The sequence below is a fragment of the Amaranthus tricolor genome, chromosome 2, assembly GCF_026212465.1.
Source record: "Amaranthus tricolor cultivar Red isolate AtriRed21 chromosome 2, ASM2621246v1, whole genome shotgun sequence".
Lineage (NCBI taxonomy): Eukaryota > Viridiplantae > Streptophyta > Magnoliopsida > Caryophyllales > Amaranthaceae > Amaranthus > Amaranthus tricolor.
This window is the reverse complement of record NC_080048.1, coordinates 31,742,517-31,754,300: the sequence shown is the minus strand read 5'-3', so window position 1 is coordinate 31,754,300 and position 11,784 is coordinate 31,742,517. Positions and strand designations below refer to the sequence as shown.

Genomic DNA, 11,784 nt, shown 5'->3' with positions numbered 1-11,784 from the left:
CGGGCGGGCGGGTATACCCACGGGTATTTTTTACGTGTCGCTACCCGCCCAATTAGCTTGGCGGGCGGGTATTACCCGCCCAAACTTAAATTTTTTTAATAAAACGCTGTCCATGCCCGCCCGTTTTTCGAGCCGGGCAAACCGGGCCTGGCGGGTAGCCCGCCCATGAACAACTCTAATCACGACTATATCTCGCCAGATATCAAGCTAGCGACCGATTATACATACGATATCTCCCTCGATGGGAAGCCTTGTAAGACCGTTACATCTAGCAGAGTGATAGTAGCCTCACCTAAAGGAAGGTGGAAGGTGTGCGTCTGTTGATGCCATCTCTCTACCAAGGTTGTAACCAAGGCACGATCCACCTTGCCATAAGCAACGAGGTGGAAGTCTTATAACCTCGCTCGTTGTACGTATGGAATAATGCGAGCGTCTATCTGCCATGGCGTAGAGTCGGGATGCCTGTAATAAATAGTGTTTGTGTCCGAGACCTATAATAGCAAAGATAACATTATAAGATTATTGAAGTTTATGCTCATGTTTATAGAACTATGCATCAAACAAACTAACATAGGCATCCCATAGTAAACTACTCCGGTGAGTGTCCTGCATATGCAGCACACTAAGATCATGTGGCCCTGGAGCTGTTGGATCCATCTCGACTACTGTTGCAGTAAGGAATAAGGAATAATAAGGCTTATGCTTATGTTTATAACAATCATGTTTATAATAGTAATGTTTATATGAAGTATATTGTGGGTTCATAATGTTTATGTTTATTATAATAAGTATAAGATTTATAAGAATAATGTTTATATTAAGTGTATAATATAATATTACCTTGATGTGCAAGTTCTAGTGATGTGACCTTCACTCCCACAACGACGACAAGTAATGCGTTTCTTTTTACCTTCATCCATTTCATTGGCAATCCTTTTAGACTTAGGCCTTCCCTTTCCACAAATTTGATCATGATCGTGTCTAATCTCAACATCAGTGTATTGAGGCTATGACCTCTTATCAATCATTGGCATGAAAAATGAGTTATAAGTGCTTTCATAACTTTGAGAGGTGTAGCAAGGGTCTACAAAATGCTCGTACGATAGATGTCTTTTGATGCATACGGTGAGAAGATGTGAACATGGTAGGTGGTATATCTTCAACTTGTAGCATGTGCAATTTCTTTGTGTCAAGTCCACAGTTTGTATCTTACCCCTATTTGAAGACCCTCTATTTCTTAGCCTAGTCTTAACTTCGAAGATACCTCTTCTGTAGTCAAATGCAACTATCTCATGGAAGTTCGCCTTCTCAGTGTTTTTAATGATAATCTTCGTGGCATGTGAGGTATACATGTGTCCTCCGGTCATGCATGCACTAGAAGTTTCACGTCTTTTAACAAAGTAATCATTGATGCGATAAAAGGTGAATTCAACAAGTGTAGGAAAAGGCAAGAAACGTACACCCTTCATCACAAAGTTGAAGACTTCAGCTAAGTTGGTGTTAGTAACACCATACCTATGACCCCCATCATGACACAATGACCACTTAGACATATGATCCACTTCATCAATTAAGAAAATGGCCTCCCGTTTTGCAGTCTCTATTGCCTTCAAGCCCTCAACTACGTTAGCATGTTGCCTTTGCTTAGCAATCCTTCCAAAAAGCTTCTTTAATTGAACATTACCCATAGCACGGTTAAAATTACTTAGCAAATGACGTAAACATAACCTATGATGGGCATATGGTGGTTGTCATTGCGGCTCTTCCATCATCACCAATATGCCCACGTGTCTATCGGAGATAATACACAATCCCATATTCTGTGTTACATGCTTACGAATACACGCCATAAACCAAGATCACGCAGATATTCATTCCTTCTCAACCAAGGCAAATGCAAGTGGAAAGATTCCCTTATCACCATCCTGCGCCAATCGCAATCAATAAGGTATGACCGTACTTAACATATAAGTATGTACCGTCAATGGTGATAAGAGGTTTACAAAACTTAAAGCCCTCAATGCTAGGTCTAATTGCCTAAAAGACGCGTTGAAAGGTTCTAATATTAGGACATACATACACACCCGCGTCATTGTCTTCCTTAAAGAACCACTCAACTACTGTGCCCGGGTTTGAGTGTTGCAACGCTTTCAAAAAGCGTGGAAGAAGAGAATATGAATCCTCCTATGTACCATAGATGGACAGTAGGGCTTGTTTCTTAGCACACCATGCTAGCTTGTAAGTAACTTCTATCCCAAATCGATCTTTAACCATCTGTCGAACGATAGACACCTTAATCGAAGGATCTTTGGAAACACAATTCCTAATCACATTGTTAATCACAGAGGAAGTCAAGTGAATATGTCTAGCTAACACAGTGTCACTACCCAATACACAATTCCTATGGTTTCCATTGTACTTTGAAAATAAACCATGAAGTTGAATAAGGATTTAGCCTACCCTTTAGTTTCCAAGAACATCCCTTCTTACACTTCAATGATAAAGAGGTTTGGTTAGAAGTCTCTGTTCTATACTCTACATTCTTACGAATATGATAGACTCTAACAGCTTCCAACAAAGCTTCCTTACTATCAAAGATCATACCCTTTTCAAACTTCCCTTCTTCGGTGTAAGTGGTATCACAAGCCCAAGTCCTCCAAGAGTTGTCCTCCACATATTCATCTAGAGGTGGACATAGGGCATAAGGTGTAGGAGCAACGATTGTAGGAATGTTACCTAGGGTCATGTCATTAGCTAGGGCATCCTCATCCACATCCACATCATCCTCAAAAGGATCATCAACAAGCTTATCACTCTCACTACCATCATCCCAAAGTACCAACTCAGTACTTTCTCCTAAATTAACAGTTGCATCATTTGGGACTTGAGTTTGAGGGGGTTCAGAAAGAGTAGAAGATGGGGAAGGAACAAAGGGACTTTGAGTTTCTTGAGTTAAAATAGGCATAGGCGTAGGAGAAGGATTGGAAGTAACATTCACAACTTCATTGTTTAGGGGTACCTCTTCTACGAATAACTCCAAAGAGGGAATAGATGTAGACTTTGAATGCTCCCACATAGCATCTATAAAATCATCATCCTCAACCGGAAAGGTTAACAATTGATCATTCATGTCGTATTTAAAACATAAAGTAACAGTATTTCGTGTGGTGTCAATTCTAATCTTAGAACATATAAGAAGCTTAAACTCATTCAAATCCATGTTCGAGTTACATGCAAATAGTTTACGTTTACCCCCAACATACGTAACATTGTTACCACTTATACAAATGGAACCATTCCAAAAACATGCAATAGTCACACGAAATAATGCCATTTCTACATGAATACATACGAAAACAACTTCATAACCAAGTACATTCACGAATGAAATTGAAAATTAAGCACATTTACCTAAACTAAATCAATATACATAATCAACTAATTTAATATAATCAATTAAGTACATTACACAAAACTAAGTTTATATAATCAATATACACAATCAATTAAGTACATTACCCTAAACCATTTTAATATAATCAATGTACATAATCAATTAAATATATTACACTAGACTAATTCAATATAATCAATATACATAATCAATTAAATACATTAAAGTAAACTAATTCGATATGAACAATATCCATAATCACTTAAGTACATTAAACCCTAAATAACACATACTAGCTCACAATCACTCATACATTACCTTAAGCTGCTTGTTAAGACATAAAGAACTAGTGATTGCACGTAGAGTAACCTACATTTGAAAAGAAAATTTAAACTTATGGATAACCCTAGATATCGTATAAAAAAGAAAAAACAAACAAAACTGTACCTTGGACAACTCAAAATCTATGCCAGACCACCTTACAAGTGTGGAATTGGAAGAGGGAGGGACAAATTAAAGGTTTGAAGCTGTTTTAATGGAAGGAAATGAGAGGGAAGTGTCGATTGTGTAAGTTTAAGGTTTAATGAAATTGGGGGAAATAAGGAATGAAGAGGATGGAGCTAATTTTTCTACGCATCAGTTCGTTGTTACTAACAGTGAACAATGACTTAAGGTCAAAAAAAGTCAATTCGCTGTTAGTAACAGCGAACACATACTGTGACTTTTATTGACCTTAATCCATTGTTCGCTGTTAGTAACAGCGAACATTACCAAACCACAGCTCTGGGTGAAAAGTGTTTATCTTGGGAAATATTTTAGAAAGTTGGCTATTATGTGAATTTTTTTATTTTTTTTTTGCTTACTCATTTCAAAAATTCTTCATTTTACACCACTTTTTATTTTAATTTGTCCCACTGTATTTATGGGCAAAGCCAAGGGGGCTCACCCGTCTGCACTTGAGGGCACTTAAAAAATTATAGTTAGCAACGATTGATCCCTGAACCAAACCTCAAACACAATTGACATGTGCAGCTCATCAGCTAATCTAAACATTATTAATGATTATCTTAGTACTGATTAATTATATCTATAATGCAAACGCATGATGGATTAATAAAACAAGTGAGACGATAATTATAATTAATTAGTATAGAACCCTGTGCAATGCACAGATCTTTTTAATATATATTAATATAAAAATGTTAGTTTTAATTAATGATTCAATTACGTATTATCTTTATCTTATTCAAATATTTTCATTCAATATATAGTTATAACTATAATAATATTATAAAAATTATTAATTGAATTATTATTGCAAAAATATAAACTGAGTAATGAGAGAAATTAATAACTTTAGAAAACAAATATGCATTGTAGGTTAGCAATTGGCGGGTATTTTAATATACAAATGGGATGAATGAAAAGCAAAACATGTTATAAATGTGACAAAAGTTACTTTTTATTATGAATTCTTATTGAAGAAAAAAAATTTTCAATATTTAATAACTTATAAAAATTTCTCAAAAATATCTTTTTAGATTGTTATTTTATTATTATGACAAATAGTTTGTAATTATTTAAAATAGTAAATCAAACTCTTTTTTTAATATGATAGTGGACGAATGGCATATGAGTATTTTAGGGCCTTTTTCACTTAAAAAAATTTTAATTTAATTCATTATAGTAATTCCTAGATTTAAATAATTAACATAACCACTAAAAAGAATAGAAATTTTACACAATTACTTAAAATTTTACTATAACTTTAAGGATAAACTTTAATATTAAAATAAAGTATAATAACAATATTTTTAGTATAACCATACTTGTAACATCTTAGCTAGGTCCTATGGTGACAGGACCATAGGAGTAGCAAGGTCGCCCTGAGAAGACCTTGGCCAAGAGCAAAAATCCCAGTACCTATAGAAAACTACAACAGAAATGATTGACGTATCAAGAGACAATTGTAGTCACATGCTAAAAGCTACCACACTCGCACAAGGCAAGGCAATACACCTACCTCGTATCCTACAACTACAAGAACACTAAAAGACAAAAAGGAGGATCATGAAGTAAGAACAGCCCACCAGCTAGCCCTACGTATGCACTGAGAACATTCCATTCCTTTTAGCTGGTCGCAACAAAGATTCTATCAAGTTAAAAAGTCTAAATTGCCATTAGAACTTTGGAAACTCCTCCTCACACCCACTACTATAAATACACAATGTCGTGCGTTACCAACAGTACGATAACTTTTAACAATTTGAGCATTCTTGATGTTTGAGCATTCAAAGTTCTGTTAATACCCAAAAACTCTTTCCATATTCTGATAAACCCTTAACCCTAAATTTTCCTCTCTAGAGAAAAAGACTGTTTAGCACTCTAGGAGAAGTATTGGGTAACCGACATTAATCACATACTAATAACTTTATCATCGGAGGAGGACCCCTGAAGAACCCCTCTCCGGCCCTCGTTTGTTGTTCTATGCAGTATATGACATGAAGCAGTTTAGATCTCGACTCAGAATCTCCTCCAGTTGTTCATATCTATTGTGAAACCTAAAAGACATTCTCATTAGCTATATTGAGAGTGTTGATTGTTCAATTCTCAGCGGAAACAAGTAGTAACAAGTAAAAACAAGCACCCTAATCATACAATCTCCACCGATAATTTTTATTTTCACCTAAAATTAAAGTCATTTGTTTTTTCACCAATCAAAAAATAATTAAAATGAAATTCAAATATTTAAATGACGTTTAAAACACACTTGCTTTTTGACACAAAAATAATTTTTTTTAAGTTACGTCAATAATCTCACTTATAAAATTGGTGTTCTATAAGCGTATAAGCTGTAAAATTTATTATAGTAGTTGACTTTAAAGCTAGCCAACCACTATAAAGTTTTTTAAAAAAAAAAAAAAAAAAAAACTTTATAATGTGCCTAATTTTCGAACAAGAAAAGTCAATATTTTTTCCTTAAATTCCTAAAAATTCAGATTATGCACTATTTGTAGTAAATATCATTTAGAACAAAAACAATAGCTCTAGTATCATACACTTGTATTAGTATTTCATATAAAATCAAAATTCTCAGTGTCCATTAATTTTTTCTTTATCAATCTTGAAAAGATTAAACTATCACATCACATGTAATAATATATACTAATAATTTATATTAATGTTTTTATTTTAGGGATATTATCAATGGTACCTCTATACTATAGCAAAATAACAATGGTACCCCAGCTAATTTCAATGGTACCCCCCAAGTATATGCTAATTACAACCGTGACACTATGAATAATTTTTCCGTTCCGTTAAATCTCGAATGACCTAACCATGGTTAGTTTCCCTCTCCTCTTCCTTCTCTCCTTCCATGGCTGCTTCACCTCAATACCATATTGTTTACTATTTCAAGCTCTCGAACAACTCGACCAATATAAGGAACAGAATCATTTGTACGTTCTAAAGAAAGTCTATTTTCATTTGTATTGCTTATAAACAGGTATTCAAAGCTTATATCTTTCTTTTAATCTCTTTTTCTTAAACTTTTAGTCTTTTTGCAGGTTTGAATTTCTGGGTTTTGGATCTTTAATTGCCACTTAATTTTTTGTGGGTTTTGGATTTTGGAATGATTATTTTTTCTTTAATTGCTTTCATTATTTTTGGATTTTTGTTAATTGGGGGGTTTTTTGGGTTTTTGTAGGTATTTTAAAGAAAGCTTTTTCTTAATTTTTTTCTTGAATTATGAAGTTTTTGGGTGAGATAATTAGGGGGTTTAATACTGGAGCTCTTTTTAAAGGTTTGGAGAATGGAAGATCTGTCTCTTAGATTCCATACTAAGCAGCCATGGAAGGAGAGCAGGAAAGGAAAGGGAAAAGGGAAGAAGAAGAAGAAACTAACGTACATTTAACGGAAAAATCATTCATAGTGTCACGGTTGTAATTGCATATACTTGGGGGGGTACCATTGAATTTAGCTGGGGTACCATTGTTATTTTGCTATAGTAAAGGGGTACCATTGATAATATCCCTTTATTTTATTTATATGTTTTTTTATTTAATTTTTTCTTTTTTGAATAAGGCCCAAACTTGTGTAGTTAGATGCAAGCTTGTGGATTCAATTTCAATCGGCCTCTATCGTTGCATGAACTTTTCTTTGAAAGGATTTTTCTCGATCCGATGGACTCTTTGGCCGCATTTTTCTTTATGGGTGGGTTGCCGCCTTTCTTCCCTCTCTAGACCCTGATTATAATTTTCTATAAGCGAGATACAATGATTAAGATGATGATGAGAAATAGAAAAAATATTAAAGGTGTGGCAACAAGTAGCCAAAGTGTAGGTTAAAGTGGAAGTAATAGGCTTATTCAAAATGAGAAATGATGAAATATCAAACGCTAATTAAGTTGGTACTAGTATATAAATTCGTGCAATGCACGAAGTTTGTTAGTACAGAGTCATCTATAAATATACATTTTATAGAAAGATGAAATTGCATAATATAGTAACCAAATTATAATATTAATAAAATTATGTAAAAAATTGAGATAAGTTTTTATAACAACATAATTATTAATTGATTGAATAACTAATTATTGATTATATATTCCGCCCAAAAGTAGCTATTGTGTTGAAATTGACATGCTTGCAAACTTACTATCCATATAATCTAATAATTCATTCATTCTCAAAAAAATAAAATCACATAATAGAGCTCTTATAACATGTCATTTGTCTTTTCCCACAAAATTAATAATATGTGTAATGTCAAAATTCTTTAAATTAGATGAAAATAGTTTATATTAAAAAGATATTCATTGCTAGCTATATAAACTAATTTATATTTTACAACCCAAATATCACTCGTAAATATTTGCTATCAAATCATGCATCGATTTGTAAAGTTTTTAAAAATATTTTAATCGGTTGATTTGATCTAATAAAATTTTTTGAAAATTTACCTTTAATAATTAATATCACAATTAATTTAATAAAATCTTTTTGAATTTCACACAAATACATTTTAATATGTCAAAATGCGCTATTTAGGAAACCTCTATAAAATTGTCATTTGAAATTTTCTAGGAGTAGTTCTTTTATATTATTGTATGATATTTAAAATCCATAAACAAAGTAATAAAAAATCTTATTAAATGTCCCACAATTACATTTTAAACTGTAAAATTGCTTTCATTTGACAAAGCTCTATCCAATAATTATTTATAATTTTCCTATTCTTTTATAGTATTGTACGATTGTAAGATTTGATCTAATAAAATCTTTTTTAAAACTTATCTTTCATACTTAAAATCATTACACACACGATTAAAATCTTGTATAGTTGTGTGAATATGTGGGTTTTAGATTTTATCTAATACACAATTATTTAGAGTTGAATGCTCCCACGTGGTTTTGAATTTATACCATTAAATTAATTATATGAAATTTTTTTAATTCATATATTCCAAAGACGTGGAGAGTGCAATATAAATTACTTTTAGCTCTATTCCATGTACAATACTAGTCCTCTTAATCTTTTCTTCTCAAAGATAAAGGCTTGTAACTATGAAGCATTCATTCTTCAATCCCATCTTAATCTTCCTAATCATTCAACTTTCCTCTCTAATTACAACTGAAACCCATCCTCTTGACTCCCTTTCCCCACATGAAATCACCCAAGTTCAAACCACAATCTCACAAATTTACCCATCTCCTACCCACATTCTAACCTTCCACTACATGGGTTTGGATGATCCTCCAAAACCCAAAACCGCAACCCAAAACCCAACCCGAATGGCCTATGTTATAGCCCGTATAAACCGGACCACCCATGAAATCACGGTGGACATATCCAAGCATTTGAGAAGTCCAACCATTTTAATTGACAAAGTTTATAAAGGTAATTTTCAAATTATTGGATAAAACAGTTTCACCGTCAAACGCTCTTCATACATAGGGTAATATAATTATTAGTATATGGACTCATAATTTTGAGGTTGTGTCAGATACCGTCTCTCACAAGAGAGAAACTCGTTATACATTGGTTGAATAGGTTAACTAATACAATTATTGACAACTTGTTTTTCAATCGTAAACAATCTCTCACAAAAGCCCTCCAATATAAACCTATATTATGGAATTAAAATTTTTTTTCTGGATCCATCACTGCAGGTAATGGATATCCAACATTGACTAATGAAGAACAAAATAACGCAAATAAAGTAGCAATGGAATACAGTCCATTTGTTGAATCAATGAAGAAAAGGAAGCTAAAAGTGGAGGAAATAGTGTGTTTAAGCTTTGTTATTGGATGGTTTGGACAGAAACAAGAAAGAAGGATTGTGAAAGTTAGGTGTTACAGTATGGAAGATACCATAAATTTTTACATGAGGCCTATTGAAGGAGTAACTGTGACCGTTGATTTAGATGAGATGAAAGTTGTGGGATTCATTGATAGGGTTGAGGTCCCTATACCTAAAGCTTATGGGACTGATTATAGAGAGGAAAAGCATAATGGGACAACTGATTTTGTTCATCAAGGTTTCAGAATTATTCAGCCCAATGGTGCTGGTTTCACTATAGATAATGACATTGTGAGGTAATTTTTGATTTCTTTTGAGCCATTTGTTGTGGGAGAAGTCCTTTTCTATATGATCTGTCACTTTTGAATTTGTCCACTACCTACTAGCATATGCATGCTATTATATAGCTTCATGTAATTATTAAGATTTGAAGGATTGATTATTCTCATTAAACACAATGGGTATAGATAATATAATGTGATTCCTCATTTTGAGAATGGAATAACTATATAATAATAGTTTCTTAAATGACCAATGCAAAATAAAATAGGAAAAATTGTCCAAAATAATTCCACTTATTGTTCATCTACTATGAATAATCTCTACTATTGATTATTTCTAAATAATCCAATGTTTGTATACTATTTGCTCATTGCAACATTTTTTCATATTTTAACCTACTATTTTAGGTAATTACCACCAAAAAGGAGTCGGGTAAGACCAACGAAGAAACATAGGGGGCAAAAAGAAGTGAGTGTAACAGCTAATAGATACCTACAGTAGCCAGTTAAAATGTGAAAAGGGGTGTTGTCAGCAAATAATATAAGAAGGTTGGATTATTTAGAAATAATCAATAGTAAGGATTATTTACAGACAGTAGAAGGGAAATTGGTGGGATTATTTTAGATAATTTTTCCAATAAAATATTTACTATGACTAAAAGCAATACGAAATAATTAAGTTGATTAGCTAGGATAAATGTATAGACACGAAAAGAATACTTCTTACCCGTAAGGGTCCTAACACGAGACCAATCTTGGTTAGCAAATAATCAAAATGCGACCGTAGTAGAGGCTTTGTGAGTATATCAGCTAGTTGTTCATCATCGGAAATGTGAGTGACGACATGAAATGCATTGATTTGAACATGCTCTCTAACATAGTGAAAATCAAGAGTGAGGTGTTTTATGTAAGAGTGGAATATTGGGTTAGCTGAGTAATGAGTTGCGTTGAGATTGTCATATAAGATGGTAGGGGTATTCAGAGAGTGATAGACAAATTCGGATAGTTTTGAAGATACCCTTTCAATTTCAGTGGTTTTAGAAGCTACACATCAAAATTCTGCTTCAATGGATGAAAGCACTAAAGTATGTTGTCTCTTAGAGCTCTATGTTATGGGTAGCCGAGATAAACGATGTATTCGAATGTGCTACGGTAAAGGTCTTTGTCACCTTTCTAATCGACATCCGAATAAGGATAAAGAATGAGAGCATAATTTTTTCGAAAGAGAAGACCTTGACGCAAGGTTCAGGCATTGATACGAGATTCGGTTGGGTTATGCATAAATTGAAAAAGTTTGTTCACAATGAAAACAATGTCGAGACGAGTAAAGTTTGGATATTGTGGTGGTTGTGGGAATAGGAAGCGGAATGCCATCATTTAAAAGTATTGTGGTGGTTGGGTGAAGAGTGATGACAGGTTTGGCGTTGAGCATATTGGCACATTGGAAGATATTATGAAAGTATTTTCTTCAGGATAACTACAATGCTTTAGAATGTGGAATGACTTCGACACAAAGATAACAAATCATCATAATATATCCGAGGTCAAAGAGTGAATTTTGGTTGGAACTTGTGGGAGTTTTAAGGTTTTAACTAAGGATAACAAAGGCATCCAAAACTATTAAGTGTATCATAGTTGAAAATTTGGTTGAATAGAGCATGATGTGGGAATTTTTAGATAAAGTACGAGTGGGTAATCAATTTATAAGATATGGACTGTTGTAAAGGCTAAGGATCAAAATTCAAGAAGCATTTTATCCTGAGATAGAAGGGTTAAACCAGTTTCAACAATGCTCAACACCAAAG

General features: G+C 33.3%; 1 protein-coding gene across 1 annotated transcript in view; it reads left to right on the top strand.

The window, feature by feature from the left end:
* Window positions 1-8,868: 8,868 nt before the first annotated feature.
* Window positions 8,869-11,784, top strand: part of LOC130805152 (amine oxidase [copper-containing] alpha 3, peroxisomal-like) — a 13,450-nt gene continuing 10,534 nt past the window's right edge. Inside the window, exons 1-2 of the mRNA XM_057669817.1 lie at window positions 8,869-9,295; window positions 9,568-9,994. Coding sequence (XP_057525800.1) covers window positions 8,962-9,295; window positions 9,568-9,994 — 761 coding nt within the window. The 5' untranslated portion in view covers window positions 8,869-8,961. The remainder of the gene's footprint in view (window positions 9,296-9,567; window positions 9,995-11,784) is intronic.